Source organism: Aplysia californica, unplaced genomic scaffold (assembly GCF_000002075.1).
Source record: "Aplysia californica isolate F4 #8 unplaced genomic scaffold, AplCal3.0 scaffold00041, whole genome shotgun sequence".
Classification (NCBI taxonomy): Eukaryota; Metazoa; Mollusca; class Gastropoda; order Aplysiida; family Aplysiidae; genus Aplysia; species Aplysia californica.
The window spans coordinates 1613350-1633176 of NW_004797311.1; the positions used below are offsets into that span (position 1 = coordinate 1613350).

The 19827-nt window shown below is 40.5% G+C and overlaps 2 protein-coding genes across 2 annotated transcripts; both read right to left on the bottom strand.

Annotated features, from left to right (window-relative positions):
• Window positions 1-6484: 6484 nt before the first annotated feature.
• Window positions 6485-19655, bottom strand: LOC101862707 (ARL14 effector protein). The gene is made up of 4 exons (XM_005092152.3): window positions 19313-19655; window positions 11238-11415; window positions 8815-8939; window positions 6485-7001 (listed from the first exon to the last, which is right to left on the bottom strand). The coding sequence occupies exons 2-4, from the start codon at window positions 11364-11366 to the stop codon at window positions 6767-6769; spliced, it is 489 nt and encodes a 162-aa protein (XP_005092209.1). The 5' UTR covers window positions 11367-11415; window positions 19313-19655; the 3' UTR covers window positions 6485-6766.
• Window positions 14888-16981, bottom strand: LOC106011017. The gene is made up of 3 exons (XM_013079106.1): window positions 16732-16981; window positions 15868-16352; window positions 14888-14995 (listed from the first exon to the last, which is right to left on the bottom strand). The coding sequence occupies exons 1-3, from the start codon at window positions 16979-16981 to the stop codon at window positions 14888-14890; spliced, it is 843 nt and encodes a 280-aa protein (XP_012934560.1).
• Window positions 19656-19827: the final 172 nt, after the last annotated feature.

The window sequence follows — 19827 nt, forward strand, 5'->3', positions numbered from 1 at the left end:
CCTCCAATTCTCCTAACTGGAGAAAGAAAAATCTCATTGTAACACGTCATATTAACTGTCATTATATATATATGACACCATGCTGAATATCCTTAGCACAAAAGACAAAATTGTGAAAACTGCGTTTTGTTGAAAATGTACTTTTAACCATGACGCTCATATTTTTCCTTATTGGCCTATTTCAGAAAAAGAGAGGATGCTTAATTGCTGTGGCTGCGCAAGAAATATTTTTGTTCAGTTGCTTTGATGTTGACTGCAGAGATTATAATTTTTTTCCGGACAAATGACTCCAGCCAACTGTTGTGCCATTGATTTCTGTGTAAATAAAGGTCCCAGTACAGTGCATGTTTTTTTTTCAAGGGTAATGCAATGGAACTCAGATTCAATGAAGTCGTCGGGCCTGGCCTGTAAATTAGTTAAATTCGAGTGTTTGTTATGGCCAATATGATGAGGTTTTTCTGTTGATAATTACAGGCACCGAGCAAGTAATGTATCTATTTGACTTTCTCAATTAAAAGTAGTTTGATTTTAAATGAGAGGCATTTTCGTTTCTTTGACACCAAAGAATTGCTGGAAAATTCCAGGAAAATACACTTAACTCTACCAAGTACACACTGTCCAAAAAGGCCAACACATTCAAGTGCACGCCTGTGTTATCTATCATCTATAACGTATTGTTTGCCAAACAAGTTATATTTCTGAGTAGAGCCTAGCATACAGCAAGGTTTGATTCCACAGTCCAGCAGGCAATTCATTACGTAGATCTAGGTCTATTTCAAGCTTAGCTTATCATTGTAATATTGATCAGAAACCGGGGAAAATATCTCTACTGACGTTCCACACCCAGACTGTTTGTACGCCCTCCCCCCATCCCCCCAGAAACACGCACACACAGTCATATGTCACATGTGTGCTGGCTGCCTATCCTAACCCAACACATGCGCTAAGACATGGGTGCATGATAACAGCACATGTGTTGATATAAAAAAGAGGCCGTTGATTGGTCGTATGCAGTATAGAGCAGTTCATTCTGCAAGCAACTTCATTGGATCCGAGCGTGCTCATTTATGTGTTCGTTGAATCAGACTTATTTTCATGATTTTTATGAATAAAAAGATCGGGGAACCCAACACCTTTCGTTGAATCTTTGGCAGTCATTTTCTCTCTAATTTTACCTCTGAATTCAGGTGATTCCTACCTCCTTCATTCGCAAATATCTCAACTTGTATTCAAGAAACATGGATATATAGTTTTCACCAAAAGCAAGACAAATGAACAAGCTTTAGGATGACAACAATAACTCTAAACTCCCCAAAATTGACGAGAGCCAGATTCCACCGTACCGTGTCTTGACACATATATATACACTAAAGTAAATATCATGCATAAAAATATCTAGGCTTAGATATATAATAGAATCTGTAGTATGCGTTTCACCACCATTAGAGGAATTGTACCATCTACTAGTCACATTTATTTACTATCACCCCCATCCAATCTACCAAAGGATAGCAATGATTGAAGAACAAGATATCAAAATAAGAAACAAAAAGAACAAAAAAAGAGACAGGTTGGCTAGATGTATTTGCAAGAAAGCAGATAAGACAAAATAATATGAATAAATGGACAATGGGAAGTTGGGGAACGGACACAATGCTGAGTGACTGACTGACTGACTGATGAGTAAATAAACAAGTGACTTAATACCCGGGCATAATAAAAACAAAACAACAACAAAATGCTTGGACTGTGTCAATATTTTCTGCAAAGGCCTTCTTGTGTCTTATGTCTGTCAAAATTTTGAAATATTCCTTTCTTGTACCTTAAGAAGCATATATGCCGTTAACAATCCCTCTTCAAAGACGTATTTCCTGAGCATCTTTTTCAAACTGCATTCAGTTTCTTGGCATTTTCTTCAACTTTTTGTATCTGGAACAGTCTACAGGTACCATTCACATTCGTCAATATTTTGTGTAGGTAAATAGTACACACATGATACAAGAGTGGACAACTACAAAAGAAGTTTAAAAGAAATTATATAGAGTCCTTTAAAGTCATTTTCAGCCAGTGAATGCACATGTACCGGCGGTACATCTCAGTCACAGATTAAACCGGTACCTCAGTCCTACTTTTTCTCTATAGATGTACTGGTGTAACATAAAAAAGAAAAGACATCAGGTTGAACTATTTTGAACAAATGTCAAGTTTAATATTTTGAGATTCCATTCCAAGCCATGAAAAACTTTGAGGGAAAAAAACATGAACCATTAGAACTGGAATCAACATAGAATTAAAATTTGGGATCTGCATTAATTATACTTAGTTACAATGCATAAATGATCAAAGTTACATGATGCAAATAATTTGAAATAACAATAAGGACTTCTTTCCAACAATTTCAGCCAGACAAATGAATACAGATCTTTGAAACACCTGAGAAAAAACAATGTATTTTTACAATCAACATTGACTTACGGAAAAGTAATTCAGTGGAGTCCACTTATAATGAATCCGGAAAAAACGAGAAGTCTGTTATAAAGACACGATTCTAAAACCCTGCTTTTTTTCTCTTCTTTACCTTTGTAAATAAAATACTGCTATAGCGCTATCAGACAAACACACGAGTCGGTTATAGTTATAGCGGAATATAGCTGCTGCTGTGCACAGTGCATGGGCCAATTATACACAAAGAAAAACCTCGCCAGTTGAGAAAGTTGTTGGTGATCTAGTGAAACAAAGAATAGGAGAGCCCACGTGTGCCAACAATGAAGGCCGGAGCGACTGAATGGGGAGGGTGTGACATGCGCAAACAAGCAGAACGCATCGGGTGATAGGCCAGCGTAAGCCTAGTTTAGATTATCAAGGCCTACCATGCCTCTCACTTCTCCGATGTGGGGATGGAGAGGTTACAGCAATGTGATGGACGGAGCGAATGTGTGACGTGCGCAAGCAGATAGAATGCACCACATAGTGAGGTGGGGTGGGGTGGGGGGAAAACACAGTGGGCGAGTTAGCCCAGAGCCCTTTCTTTCTGATCGCCAACGCCGAGTTGTCAACATCGCTAGATCTAGCGCTAGAGAAAGAAACCTGATTCGATTTTTGATCAAGTAAGATCTAAAGGTCACGTTGAAACAAAATCATCATCAGGGGAGATAGAAAAAGGAAATAAACAGAACACCAAACTCATAGATTAGGCCTACTTTACAGTTTACCCTTTAATTTATTACTGGATCCCTTATAGTTATAGCGAGAATCCTGCTATAGCGGACATTTTGCTCCGGTCCCCTCCCTCTCGTTATAACAGGATTCCACTGTATCTTGCAATTGTGACAATAGTAAAAAGGTCAAGCAATCGTCAAAATAACGTACACAAGATCTTTCATCCAGCTCATAAACCTTTATCTTTAAGTATTCATTTGTATTGCAAATGAATAGAACTGGATCCATGGAACAGATGGCAAAAGATAGTAGCCAATGGAAAATATAACTCAGTATCAATCTCAAGACGAAAAAGACAAAGAATGACTAGGTAGAGAAGGTTTAACAACTGACAAGACACAAATTGACAAAACAAAGTGAAGAACATCAACTTTGCCCTTGCATTCATTGCAACATACATTTTCTTGAACATTTGTCCAATGAGACACAAGTGCCACCATCACAAGACATTTAATCCTTTGAGCCCTTGCGGAGGCGCGTGAAACTGCCTATATGCCTAGCCACCGGTACACCAGAGAGCGAGACCTTATTTCCAACCCGCTCAGCCTAGGACAAAATGCACACGGAGAACAGTGTTTACCACACAAAATGTTATTGGTCATTTTGGAGATCGTTCTGAATTAGATGCTGGTAATGACGAGGACTACCGTGAGTGGGATATGGAATGTGATTCTGACGATCTTATGGATGTTAGTAATATATTACTCAGGAGCTCAGGCAGAGAGGTATGGTAACCTCAGGAGGTCAGGGCTCAAAGGGTTAAAGAAGACTACTCTGCACAGACACTGCTATCTGTCATGATGTAACAATGCCTACAAGTACGTTTGCCTACAAACTACATTCATCTCCATGGAAAATACAATTGTGTTAATGTTATCATACCCTTTTAAGATTACAATAAAGGATAAGAGGGGGGGGATGAAACATAAAAAGATGACATTGAAAGACTGAGGAAAAAAATTATTGTTCAACTTGCGTTCTTGTTGCCGAGGTAAAAAAGAACAAATAAACAAATTCACCCCCTTGTGTGAGCTTATTGAAGTAATTGTCACCAAAATAACACCAAAGAATTAAATGGTTCGGATATCTCATGCGATTACCAAAACACCACCCAGCACAACGTGCCGACATTAAAAAAATGGATGGCAACATGGCTGGAGAGCGACAGAGAAAGACAGAGTCAGGGAAACATTAACAATTCACGGCATCCCCCTATCCCAGGCTCTCCGGCTGGTGGCAGAGAGACGTCTTTCTTCCCGCGACACCCAAAAGGGTATTTTAGTTTAGTATGGGGTTTTACGGAGCTCGCAACTGCATAAGGTCACATGAGCCTACGGAACACAAGGGTATAATATAAGCGGCGGATAAAAGTAAAGTAAAGTCACCAAAATAGTCATTGCCTTAACATCAAGCACAGAAATAAAGCTTGGATTTGGTTTGAAATTAACTTTACTGAAAGTGAGACCTTCCCTTAGACCACACACCAAAGAAAGGAGTCAAATTATCATCATTAGTCTGATCATCACTGAAAGCAAGGGATGTATGGAGAGATATATTAATATCTAGAGAGCTCAACCTCTTTCATTACCCACCCCTCTGTGGGTATTGAAGATCACACATACAGATGTCCTCCAAGGCTCTCATAATTTATGTACATTGCAACCTACAGTCAAATCATCACACTCATACTCCCATTTCTTATATCTTACATCAACCTCACCCACCACCAGTATTTTATTTCAGCATGAAAGGACGGAATCAATGTGAAGGATGAGGAGGGGGGGGGGGGGTTAGGGCACTGTGAAAATTTGACATTTCTTTTTTGTCCTACCTCCTTTGAAAAAAACAGTCTTGAGTAACACCACAAGAGGCAGTGAGCTAAAAATTAATTTAAAAATTACATTATACAGAGTGATACAGTTGAAACTGTCTAAGATGGTCATCCATTGTCAAAGAGAAAGTGGTTGTCTTACACATATGGACGTCTTGGGCAGAACAGATGAAAATAAAGAAAACAAACCATTCCCTTTATAGGTATCAACCACCCATTTATTTATTGTTTTCTTTTGAAAGGAGGGCAGAAAGGGAGGTTTGGGAGTTCATCTTGGGCAGTGCTAATATATATAAATAGAGAAAAAACGCAAGGGAGAAAGTGAGAAATGGTAATTTATACAGGTGATTGCTTTGGACAGGAGGCCATGAGGGAAGGTTCGATTGTACTTTGCTTTCAACAAAAGCACAAATATGCAATTGAAATTGAAACAGAAAAATCAAATTTGTTTGTCTATACCACAGAAAGTCAGGTATTCATTTATGCACAAAGTTACAAAAAAAATATTGGAAATAAATTGAAAGAACAAAGGAAATTTACAGTGGATGGGGCAGACCACGTCTCTTCTAGCTTCACTCACAAACTGTCTGTACTTACTGTAAAGCAAATTTATACACTCATTCTTGTGTGAAATTTCTCTCTGATCACTTTGGTACACAAATTTGACAGCAGGCTAGATTTTATAACCAACATTACTCTAATGATCATTGTAGTGCACAATGTCATTTGTAGACTCTTCTCTCCTTTGTATTTAACCCCCCTCCCCCTGCTTTTTAAACTGGAAAACAGGTAATGGAAAAGTACTGAGTAGTTCAACATCAGGAGTGCCAAGAAGTAATCACGATGAAAAAAAGGTAGTTTTTTTTTCAGAATGGGTAACATGATCTACTAGTCATTGTTTGCCTTATTAGGTTTATAGAACAGACCCACTGTGGAATGTAACCATCCTCTTTGAAGTCTGTTCACTAATTATACACATGTGCTACGATAGAGTCTTTAGTTCTTTACAAATTTAGGACTCTGATTTTCAGAGTCTTTAACCTGAATGAAGTACGTGTACATTTGTTTGAGGTCTGCATACTTTATCTTGGTTGAGGAGCTTCAAAATGAGGGCAGACCTGCAATAGTTATTGTCATTTTTGTTTTAGTAGAGCTTTTACGGCGCTCGCAACTGCACAAGGTCATATGAGCGCCAAGGGGTGGATGTCAACAGAGAAGTCCTTACAGGGAATCAGACTTACTCTGCTCAACTCTCTAGTTTAAACAGCAAAAGTCTGCTTTGACTATTAAGGCACCCCGGAAATAGCGGGTCACAAGAGTGCGACAAACATACAAAAGAAGTAGAGGAAAATGACGATAGTAAGAGTTAGAAAAGAAAAAGCAGCAGTTCACTGTTGTAGTTCAGGCACAGTTATGAGCATGACATTGTTGGATCAGCCCATTTACAATTCTACTGTGCATTAGAACGAGAAATGCCCCCCCTTTAGGAATGGCCTAAAGACACTTCGTCAGTGGCATCGCCAGGGGGTATTTTACATGATGCAATGACTAGGATTCAAAACAACAAAAGAAGAATTGTGATTTGATTTTTTAAAACCCACAAAATAGGGGAAGATGGCGCTCATTAGCGCGCAAGAAAATCCAAATCCTAACTCAGGGCAAATTTACACAGAACAATGGGTGTTTTGAAAAAACACTGAACACAGTTTCCCAGTCTCAGTTTTGAGGATTTGGTTGAAAAGACCACTTATAAACTGTAAGCGACCCATCTATTTCCACCACATCATAACACCACTTTCGATTCAACCTGCATTCAGCTCCACATTTGCAAGAGTTGCATTTTGGGCATGGAAAGTGGCAACCAGGACAGTCAACTTCCAAGCAATCACACCAGTCTGCACCATTGTCAATCAGCAACCCATCTGCATTGTACATCCGATTTTTGTGAACCCTGCAAAATCAATAAAGTAAGCAAAAATACATATATCTATGCACCAACACTAGATATGCAATATCTGCCTAAGGCACGCATTCGCTATACGAATTTTTTTCTGACTGTATAATTTAGACCTACAATCATAGAAACCTCTAAACACAAGCTTTGATCCGCAAAATATGACGACAGGTAACACTCGACAAATGGAAATTTTCCCAACAAACTAGACACCTTGCATCACAGTTAAAGTGATAACACCCTACTGTCCACGGACATGTACCGGTATATATGATTAGGTGAGCCATATGTTTGGGTAACTGAAGTGTCTCTTTAGAGGTCACTTGAAATGTGTCTTTGAGGGAGTCTCTAATTGGTCGCCGACAGTAATATTTAGGTCTTTGATGCACAACACAAAGGAATGCGATAGAAAACTAGATACCGTAGGCCAATAGATTTAATGACTTGGTCAAAAGATAAACTGTGCTTGAAGAACTTAAAACATACTAGTTCAAGGAATCACTACAGAAAAGTCTCTCAGAAGGTCAAAGCACAAAACTCTAATGCCCAATACAAAATTCAAAATTACTAAAGGAACATGTGTCCTCAACAAGAGTTCAAAGTTCTATTTATTACTAGCATTACACAATTGTAAATGCCCCATTCCTACCCCCCACCTATCTCAAACCTCCATTTATTACATACTAATACTATTTTCCTTTTGTCACTGGATGTATCATTTGCCCGTCATTGGTTACACGACTACATGTATTGTGATGTACCCCTCTGGAGGTTAAACATACATGTTATACTACTGAAGACTATGATGCGCCACTCTTTAACATTGTACAATAATTATGAAGAGTAATCTTTTCATGAAATGAACAATAGACAGCCATCATGTATAATGAAGGTGCATGTGTGCAAGTGCAACAAATTTCACTGCACATTTGATGGAGTAAATGAAACTTAAACATAAATTCCCCCCATTATTCTATTCCTATCCTCCCAACCTGACCAAAAAGAACAAAAAATCCCCTCCCCCTCCCCCCAAAAAAAATCTTACCCCCCCCCCCCCCAACTCGAGAGTCTATTGACCAGGCTGGGCACGCCATTAGCAGTGCAAATGGCCCTAGTCTGAATTCCCAACGTGGTGTTCTGAACGTGGATTGCTCTGGAGAGTTTTTTAAGTTCTCCACCCATCTGGCTCCGTCTAATCAAAGATGAGTGTTGAATTCGGAGGTCCTTTCTTACAGTTGAAAGGGACATTAAACCTAAACAATTTAGGGGGGGGGGGGGCAGGGTACAAATCCAAATAAATCACTAAACTATGAAGCAAATGACATGGATGTACCCTTTCCTCCCCTTTGCTCATATAAACGTTTGCCCTGTGTAAACATGCTTTTAGAGATTAAGGGCCCTTTGAGTTCTGTGTTTAGGTGGGAACTACAGTAATACATTATGATTAAAAAGTGAGAGAAAAAAATAGAAGAAAAAAAAAAGACACTCAGGCACATGCAACTTTGTTCTTTATTGCACCTTGACAAACTGTAAGAGGCTTGACAAAGGTAAAAATATAAATAGTTAATCAAAGGTTTTATAGGGTAGAAAGCTAAAGGCAGCATAAAAAAAAAAAATGCAATAAATGACTCTCATCCAACAGATTATTAAGATTTGGTCATTCGGAATCTTCAGTTTGTGTACATTCTTGACTTGAATAGGTATGACAAGCTTTCAAACAACAGGTAAACCTAATCTAACCTTGTGTCACCTATGTCTTGACAAACTATATCAAGAACAATCTAAAAGAGTACAGAAAATATAGGTTTACTTGTTACTGCCAAGTTTTCTTTTCAACTTTCTCAGCTCACGGGTACTCTGCTCGGGGTTGAAATCCTCCATGAACTTTCCAGGGTTGGAAAATGACAACTTTCGCAATGCATGACCACTGTCATTCTGAAATAAATTAATATAATGGGGTATGTGTATTAATTAATGTTACAGTTCTTAACACAAATGAAAATACATTTTTCAAAAAGATCCTCCAAAATGTTTCCTCGTAATTGTCATCTAACAGAGGAGTGTTGACAGAGCTACAGTACAGTACATTGTCAATTTGCCTCATTCGATTCAGTCTGGGCCAGCAAGATATTCCTTCATGGATGGAGCATATAATTGATTTGAAGTGAACTAAATTTGACTGGGCCTTCGAAATTAAATAAAGTGGAACTCGCATTCAACGAAGTCGCCGGGCCTGACCTTCAATTTAGTTGAATCCAAGTGTTATAGTTACAGGAAACATGAGGTTTTGTTGTGTCAATAACTACAGGCACCGAGCAAGTAATGCATACTATATTTCGACTTCCTCAATCAAAAGTAGCGTAGCAAGGTTTCAAATGATGGGCATTTTGGTTTTCGTTTCTTTAATGCCATACCAAAGAAATGCTGGAAAATTCTAAGAAAATACACTGAACTCTACCAATCACACACTGCAAAAGATTCAATTCCTTCAATGGCACGCCCGTATCTCCTATCATCTATGATGTATTGTTTGCCAAACAAGTTGTGTTGCTGTGTAAAGCCTAGCATACGTCAAATGTCTGATTCCACAGACCAGTGCGCAATTCATTATAATATGTAGATTACGTCAAGACTAACTAATCATTGTAATATACAGGAGCCGGGGGGAAGGAACTGACTGTGACGCGTTTCTATCTCTACTGACATTCCATGTTCAGACTGCTTGTGCCCTCTCACCCAAGACACACGCACACACAGTACAGTCACACATGTGCTGGTCACTGGTTCGATTCTGACACATGCTAGGAAGAGACGTGCGTATGCCAACAACGCGTATGTTGGTATAAAAGAAGGCCGCTGATTGATCGCATAAGATATAAACAATAAGTAAAGCGAATAATGGTTCACCATGCAGGTGCCATGGACGGTTTCCAGGAATAGATAAACTTTGTTTCGGGAGAAAAATAACAGAAGCTATGTCAGCAGGGGCTGTTCATTCTGCAAGCAATTCTTTGAATCTGAGCTTGCTCATTTATGTATTTTTGTTGAATTTACTGATTTTTAAGAATTAAAAAAACGGGGAATCCATCTCCTTTCATTAAATTGGAGTTCCATTGTACATTAAATTGTTTTTCATGGTCGCAAGTAGAATCACAGGTTTGAGACCTACTTGTAGCAAAAATGACCGACTGAGGCCGCATTGGACAGGGATCATTATGAACAGGTTAAAAATACAGGAAAAAACACAAGGGCCTCACAAACAAAGGCCATTAGTTCAGATGAACGTTATGGAGAGGTGACCGCCGAGGCAGGTTCGACAGAACAATATAGTGTCACGACGCTGTGGAATCAGGAATCATCAATTTTGGGGCATAAGGAGTTATTGGTATAATCTTAGAGCTTGTTCATTGGTCTTGCTTTTGAGGAAAAAAAAATACCATCTATCTTGAATAGAAGCAAAGATATTTGTGATTGAAGGAGGTTGGGGTTGTCTGGTGTCGGAGGTAAAATTAGCAAAAAAATAGCCGCTAAGATTTGGAGAATTCCAAAGCTTGAATGTCCTTGAAAACCTGTAAATTTACATTACATTTGTGTTCCTTCGATCAATGTTTTTCAGTAAAATCCACCCAGAAATGTGTTTTTAGGTCCATAGGCTTATAGATCTAGGTGTTGAGGAGATTTTTAAAAATTGATAAAAATTGCCCAAAGAGTGGAAAAAGGCCAGTTTCTTCGATTTCTTTTGATAATTGCCTGATTTCACCACGATGCCTCATATATAGATGGGATCAGGAAGCTGTGACAATGCAGATGCAGAGAGCTATCAATCTCAAATCTCAGTATAATGCTTAACAGTCAGAATCAAAATCATTCAAAATGTCATTGCATAATCGTAGCACATGATAATACGAACTCAAACTTTGTATACAGATAGCCGCAGGTAAATTGTTCTCTGTGACGAGGCTAAAGGCACATATTGCATAATTATTTGCAACATTAAGATAAAACAACACATATATAACAAATATGATATCAGAAATAAAAAAAACAAAAACAAAACAAAAATAAGTGGAAAAAACATTTAATGAAACAATAATAAAAAGGCATGGGTGAACACTTTCATACCACTGCATCTACTAATAATTACAAGTATTTTTCAAGAACACACACTAAAAACACACAGATAGATTACACTGTTTATCGCTGCTACCCTTTCATCGAAACTTGTAAACTTACGTTTTCAACTTGCTGTGCACGTGATCTTAAACGTTTGCCTGTCTTCTCTTCGCTTACCGGTGGAACTTGTGATGAAGACTGTCTGGTAAGTTTTGGTGCTAGTTTATTTTTCCCTTTATCTAGATTCATGATCTAATGATGTAACCAGCAACGATAAAAGGCCCTCCTGGTGTGTGTTCTGTGGACGAATTTGAAGCAACAAAGCTGAGATAATGACAGGAAGCGATGGATGGGAATGAATGGGGGGGGGGTGGGGGGGGGGGGTTAAAGCTGAGTCGACTTTGTATGGGAAAAGAAGACAGATTTCCTAACACACAACAAGGAATCAAACTCAGAAAATTGAAAGAGAGATCCAGCCTTTCAGTTAATAAAGTCGAAACTGTCTAAGACAGCTAACCATTGTTGAGGAGAAAAGTGGCCGTCTCACACAGTGTCTTATAAAATGTAAAAATACCCAAGAGAGGAAATGGAAAGGGGCTGTTTGCAAAGATGGTTTCTTATACAGGTGGCCATTAAAGCGGGTTTGACATTATAATAGTGTTTCTCTGGAAATATTAGTGTCATATATAGCAGTATTATGTGGTATTGTGGTTCTCTAGAGTGCGCCTTGCGGCCCAATACCTCCGATTTCAGCACTCCAGCTCCAGGTCCAAGGACCTACCCTGGGAGCACAGGGAGGAATTGTTACCGGATCCCACCCGTAGCCAGGACTTAATGCGGTCCTTTTCCGCATGATGCTCCCGTCAGAGGACTCCTAGGGCATTTAATGACGTGGTAGTGCCACCTACCACCTCACCCCGTCCTGGTAAGAGCATCGCCAGTTGGTCCGGGGCTGCTTATTCAACATATTCACAGCTAACCTACATTACAGTGGCCGTTCCCTATCCGCCACCTGGGACCCGCCGGGTCGGGGATGGTCAACATGTACTGTTGAACACATCCTTCAGCACTGCAAGACACACTGGGCCCTGAGACAGGAAACGTGGCCAACCCCACTGACGCTACAAGAGAAGCTATACGGGCCGCCAGATGAACTGAGCAGGACGGCCCAATTTACGACAGATACCGGACTTCAAGTGTGATGCGATCGAGAAGAAGAAGATGGAAATATTAGGAAGGAATTTCAAGTCAGGACAAGCTATAGTACGTCTTTCAGTTTAACATCTTGCAGGACCAAAACATTTATGGAAAGAATGAAAGCTGTAGGCCTGCTGTCTCTTTAATTATACAACCTTTGTCTTGTTGCTGACTTTACAGTGAGGGCCATAGAACAAATTCTATGTACAGTGGAATCCTGGTATAATGAGAAGGAGGAGACAGGTGCGAAATGTCTGTTCTGCCGTCGTAAGGGAAAACGACGAATGGTCAAAATTTTTCCATTATTTTATTTTTATTTATTTCATAGAGTATTTAATTCTGCATCTGATGGTGTAAAAATTTTTGTCATATCCTAATCCGTTGTTGCGTAATTGAGAGTTCCATCGTTTTCCCTTACACTGGCAAGCTCCGAACCAGAGCTCAGTGTAAGGGAGAACGACGAATGGTCGATCGGTCAAGGATCACTGCTCGCTCGGCGTTGTCCCCTAGTCTCTGCCGTTGGGCAAATTCGGCATCACTTAGTGTGTCTTTCTGTCTGTCTTCACGTATTAGGCCTATGCTGATGGTGTGAATTGACAAGAGCAGGCGATCGAGTATAATAATGTCTTGCAGATTCAAACTGTCCTTGTCGATCTCTACTTTGTGGTATGTTTTCCGATCCGATCAACTGAATCCTTTATTAAATAAATACAACGCGTCGCATTATCTCTCCCAAAAGCGTTTGTGATACAGTCTTGTTAGATTGTTACATTTCTTACGAGAAAGTTTGACTTTGCAATGATTTGATCGTATTATTGACATTCTAACATTGTTGATACTTTTGGTCGTGCAGGGAAAATTTTTGCAATTAGCGAAAATAAAAGTAAAACTCGCTTCTGAAGAGAATACAATAAAGAGATATCATGGAGACCAAACTTTGGTTCCGAATGAGACAGTTTTTAATCAAGCTGTTGAAAATGTGTGCACATCTGATTTGAACCCTGACTGTGTAGTATTTAACCAAGTGAGGAAAGAAAACTAAGGACGTCTTCCGAGTTACAGTTGGGATATAACAAACACCTATCTTTATACGTATAATAGATAGTTTGTATACATCTTATTTTTATTTGCAGTAACTAGTACACAGTCATTACTGTCAATAATGCGTCACAACTGACCATCGCTTACGCCCATAGACGTTCAAAAGTGTAAAGGAGAATGACGAACCGTACCATTCGTCGTTTTCGCTTCATTCGCAAGGCTCACCTGAGGGTGTGCAATGTATGGGAGAACGACGAATGTCGAATAATTTTGCTACTTTTCAACCTAAACCATTCAAACTTTAGAAACTGCTTTATGAACACCTCAATCAGATATCTGGTGAATTACAGCTTAAAAGATTGAAAAATAGAAGAGATAAAGTGAAAACAGTTCTTGCCTCTCCCGAAAAATTTGCCTCGCTACCTGTGCAGGACCATTCGTCGTTTTCCCTTACGACTGCAGTGTTATTAAAGTAGGCCTAATCTATGAGTTTGGTGTTTTATTTATTTCATTTTGTTATCTCCCATAATGATGATTTGGTTCAACATGACTTCCAGGTCTTACTTGATCAAAAATCGAATCAGGTTTCTTTCTCTAGCGCTAGCAATGTTGACAGCTCGGCGTTGGCTGACGATCAGAAAGTTCTCTGACTCAAGGCTAACTAGCCCTCTGTGTTGTCTCCCACCCCACCACACCCTGTGGTGTGTTCCGTCTGCTTGCGCACAATGTGAACATACCACATCCTGCCCACATCACACAATCGCTCCATCTATCACAGCACTGTGACCTTTCCATCCTCGCATCGGAGAAGTGAGAGGCATGAAGGCCTAGATAATCTAGACTAGGCTGGTCTGTCACGCAATGCGTTTCTGCTTATCTGCGCATGCCACACCCTCCCCACTCATTCGCTCCGGCCTTAATTGTTGGCACACGTGGACTCTCCCATTCTTTGTTTCGCTAGATATCACCAACATGTTTCTCAACTGGCCAGGTTTTACACGCATACCATATTGTGTAAATGGCCTATGCATTGTGCACAGAAGCAGCAATATTCCGCTATAACCGACTCGCGTGTTTGTGTGATTGCGCTATAGCAGTATTTTATTTACAATGATAAAGCAGGGGGAAAAAACAGACTTTTACTACTTTTAGAATAGTGTCTTTATAACAGACCTCTCATTATTTCAGAACTCGCTATAAGTGGACTCCACTGTATTGTTTATAAATATAATAATTTATAGAACCACTCCCGTCTCATAAAGGGTGTTATTTTGTAGCTCTTTTCGGTTTCTTTAGGGTCCTGAACACAACTTGGGCATAAAAAAACGTCGCAAATGGTTATTTCAGGGGACCCCCCCCCCCCTTGACTATTAAAGCAAGCTTAAACAAAAAAGCGGCATGGATAGCAGCCATCAGACGGGAGTGATTCTATAAAAATACCCCCTTACCCCCTTTTTCTTTGCTTACATCTAACATGCATTACAACAAACTTGAATAAATACACATATGGCAGGTAAAAAACACTCAATATATTAGGCCGCTACCATTTTACACTTCTGCTCCAGAAGTTTTGAAGTCCAGGTACCACTACTACAGTGGAATCCTGTTATAACGAGAGGGAGGGGACTGGTGCGAAATATCTGTTATAGCAAGATTCTCGTTATAACCTGTATTACATGTCCTGGGCAACAACGTCATTGCACACCAGACAGGTCCGTAAGTGCTCAGTTCTCCCCAGCATCAAAGCCCGCAAGGTATCCATACTGATTGTGGCTGTCTGATTATGGCGACGTCTTTCCTCTACAGATAATAGTTCCTTTCTTCCTTCTCCCCTCTCTATCCCCATTTCCTGCATCCTAATGATTGCGTGGTGTTCTGCTGTCTCCCTGTCTTCTTCATCCCGCAACTTTTTCTCCAGGGTCTTCAACACTTCTCCTTTGTCAAATTTCACCTAACCAACAACCACAGCACTGCCTGCCAGCCTATCAGACTCCTCATTGCCTTTCACTTCAGAGTGCCCAGGACAGAATATCCACGTGATAGCTCTAAGTGATGAGTGTTGTATTGGGTTCATCCATTCACTCTGAAGAAGCCCTTTCTCGACCCTTCGCAAGATGCTCTAAGAGTCTGTGACAATGATGAGATGGGTAGTTTTTGTTCTTGTATTTTGAAGCCAGCCAAGCGCTCTTGTTATGGCCTCAGTCTCCATTTTCATGCTTGAAGTCGTTCTTTCTATGGCCCCTGACATGCTATGAACCTTTTTATTCCCACTGTACACCACAAAACCCCATCCACTTCTCTCACCCCTCCTGACTGATTCATCCGTATAGATCACTGGATCCTCTGGCTTGAAATGCTCTTCAATTAACTGTCATATGTCATTGTTGTTAATGACAGCAGCACATTCCCGTCTTTCACGACCCATAGTGATGTGAACGTTGGCCAGGCTTCTGCAAATGGGGCTCAGTTCAAACCATTCCTTTCCACAGCATATTTCATTGATGCCACAAACTTTCCTCAAGGAGTCTTCGGCTCCTGCCATCCATGAGCTGCCCCGTTTGACCCTGTTTCCTTTGATGCTGCTTAGGTTGTCATGCAAAGGGTGCCTCGGGTCTCCCAAAACATTCAAGTACAACTTTGCCTGTGCCACCTTATGCCTCACTCCGATGCTGGCCAGGTCAAGGATGTATCTCATACAGACAACATGGGTGTCCTTTGTGCAACCTAGAACAGCCCTCACAGCTGCATTTTGTACTCTCTCCAACCTGCCTTTCTGAGTCTTGGACAGGGAAAGGATGCCCAGACCATAGTCTATGACGAAATGAACCACCAGCTGCATTAAGAGAAAAAGAACTCTCTGTTGAATTCCCACTGAAGCCAAGGTCTTCACTACATTGATGCCCTTCTGAGCCCCGACAGTAACATTGTCAATATGTCTTCGGAAAGAAAGTGTCCTGTCCAGAGTGATTCTCAGATACTTCAACTCATGCTGTCTGTCTATGAGAAAGTGGTCAAACACAATTGGAGGGGTAGGATCTTTCACAATACGATTGTTTTGTTGAGTGAGCACCAGATGACCTGTGCTTTGTCTGGATTGATGACCGGATTGTATTCCTCACACCAAATTGCGACCTTGCTCAGCCTGTCCTGTAGCATCCATCCAACTGCTAGCCTATCATGACCTTGTCCGTAGACCATCACATCATCTGCAAATATTAGGATTCTTCTTGCTCCACTTTTGGCAATTTTGAATGTATTATATTTATATGTTGAACAGAACCGGTGATAACCTTGGGGCAGTCCTGAGGCAATCACTACTGGGTCTGACATCCATCACCCACTTCTCAGTGCCACCTTCCTCTCAAACAGAGCAAACAGGGGTCAACATCCATTTCCATCAGGAGATCCATGAGCTTGCAGTAATCAACTCGGTTGTAAACATCCTCTAGGTCTACAGCAGCCATTGCTGTCTCCTCCTTTCTCTGGAACGATTCAAATACATCAAAGGCTAACACAGCCATGTTTGTGCAGGTGTCTTTCCCTGGTCTATAGCTTCCAAGGCCGTCTGGAAGGAGCTTTTTCCTCTCTAAGTAATTTGCCAGCCTTTTGGCCACAATCTTTTCCATTCTGTAGCCCTTGATGTTGGGATTCTTGTTATAAGGGATCCAGTAATAAATTCAGGGAAAACATTAAAGTAGGCATAATCTATGAGTTTGATGTTCTGTCATAATAATTTCTTTTTGTTATCTCTCCTTTGACGATGATTTAGCTCAACATGACCTCTAGGTCTTACTTGATAAAAAATCAAATCAGGTTTCTTTCTCTAGCGCTAGCGATGTTGACAGCACCAGAAAGAAAGGGCTCTAGGCTAACTCGCCCGCTGTGTTGTCCCCAACCCCACCATACCCTGTGGTGCGTTCTGTCTGCTTGCGCACATTGGGTACACACCTCATCCTGCCCACATCACACATTCGCTCCATCCATCACAGCATTGTGACCTCGGCTCACCATCTCCGCATCGGAGAAGTAAGAGGCATGGTTGGCCTGGATAATCTAGACTAGGCAGCATGGCCTATCACGAGATGCGTTCTGCTTGTCTGCGCATGCCACATCCTCCCCACCCACTCGCTCCAGTCTTCATTGTTGGCACACGTGGGCTCTCCCATTCTTTGTTTCACCAGATCACCAACAAGTTTCTCAACTGGAGAGGTTTTACATAATATATATATAAATATAATTCACCTACACTGTGCACAGCAGAAGCAATATTCCGCTATAACCGACTCACACTGTTTGTCTGATTGCGCTAAAGCAGTTGTATTTTATTTACAAAGATAAAGAAGGGAAAAAAACAGGGTTTTAGAAGAGTGTCTTTATCCAGATTTCTCGTTATAAGTGTACTCCATTACTACTACCAAGGGACCTGTGTAATTCTACAATCTAAGTACTACAAAGTCAAAGACAAAAATAAGAAGAGGCTAGCAGTACTCAATGACGGCTAGACGGCTAGGCTAGCCTCAAATTAATAGTGATGGCAAGACTGGCAAACAGCAAAAAATAGGCCTACTCAATTATGCTTGCTACGTCGCATTGCGCTTACCTCCAGTGCTAACACGCCGCGTTGCAATTAGCGCCAGTGCTAAATAAAACGCAGTGTGTGTAAATATAATAAGGCTTAAAATCTACGCTTCGTTGTTGGAAGTTCTGATAGCCGAATCGAGAGCGCGTCTGTGTTTGAACCATAATTTTTTTTATAAGCGTGATCTAGATCTAATGAGACCTGTGTACTCAACAGGTTTCGGTAAGGCCTTACCTAAGTCCTTAGAAGTTTAAGTACACGGCTAGCCATAAATCGAAAATATATCCATCATCCATCTTGTCAAGTAGGCCTAGATCTATGATCAGTTCTTTTCGGGAAGGCTATCTACATCTAGATCTAGTGGTAGACCTACTACTAGATCTAGATCTATCAACATCCACACTGGATCAGGTTGAAAATAAATCCTGACAACGATGAGCAAACGCCAAGTGTGTTTCTCTATGATTGACAAACCAAATGAACCAACTTGAACTGTGAACAAAAAAGCGGTGATCTTATACTTTAGCACGTTAAATTCCCAAAGCCAAAGTCTACTAATCCCCGACTCAGATCTTCAAAACTTTGAACTGGCCTTAAAATGCGCAAACTACCGTAATTTTGTCATGGATAGATGGTAAATAACATTGGATTTTGGTCTTCTATCATGATTTTTGGAAGCCATAATTAATGAGTAAAATCAAGATCTAGAGTCTAGATCTAGATTTAAAAGTGGTCGCTCGTTACGGAAGTCCTCAATTGATGAAGAATTTAACATGCTAAAGGCTAAAGTATAAGATTACCAAAAAAGCAAACATCATTCCGACATGATGTCGTTTCACTTCGATTTCATGGTTAGAAATCTTCCAAATCTAGATCTAGAATTGATCTAGATCTAGATCTAGATCTAGATCTAGATATCTAGATTTAGATCTACACTACACTATGCCAAGTTACATTTTTTTATGAACTGTAAAGCTACCTGGCGGTCCGATGAGTCAGGGGTAACTTTACAACGAACTACAAACTGCAAGAGGCAACGTTAAGTCAAGCAAAGATAAAGATCAAGGCTATGGCTAAAGCAACTTAGAGAGGAATTTCGAAGTCTAGATTCTAGGTCTTTGGAAATACTTCCGTAACGAGCGACCACCCCATCAAACACAATAAAGAAGAGCCAGAGGCCTAGACCTAACGCTACCCCTAACCCTACCCCTACCCTTACTCCTACCCCTACCCCTACCCCAAGCCCTCAATTCTGCTCTGTCTCATAGTGGTCGCTCGTTACGGAAGTCCTCCCAGGTCTTTTCTTAGACAACGGGGTCTTTCTTTGATGTAATTTAGATCTACCTAAATGATGGCGTTCCTTACAATGATTACTCACCTCTAGTTTTGACGTCAGAGTCAGGAGCAACAAATGAGCGTCTTTATGATTCAAAAAGCGTGCTAAAATTTTGTGCACTTTTCGCAACCACCCAGAGTTCACAGACCTCTGCTGCGGACTGTCTAAAGATAAAGACTAGAATCTAATACAGATCTAGATTTAGGCCTACTGAACTGAAATTGAAAATCGCGGCATTCTCCAATGCGCCTAGATAGTAGAGTGTGAGTGGCGAGTGGCGATGAGTCCGACAACAATCCTATTTTGAAACTGCAAAACTGTCTTCCAGGCACACCCCTTCTTTTGGTTAACTCCGGTTTTACCAGAGCTGGTTTTACTTAGAAGAGAGGCTAGCACTTGCGGCTAGCTGCAGCCCCGTCAGCCAGAAGCTGATTGGCTGCGGTAGGCTAGTGGTAAATATTGTGTTGGGCCTATGATTCCAGTTTTAGCAGTTTGGAAACTTCTGAAACAGTGCTATAAATATATGAATCCTAATCTACCTATTCCAGTACGGAGCT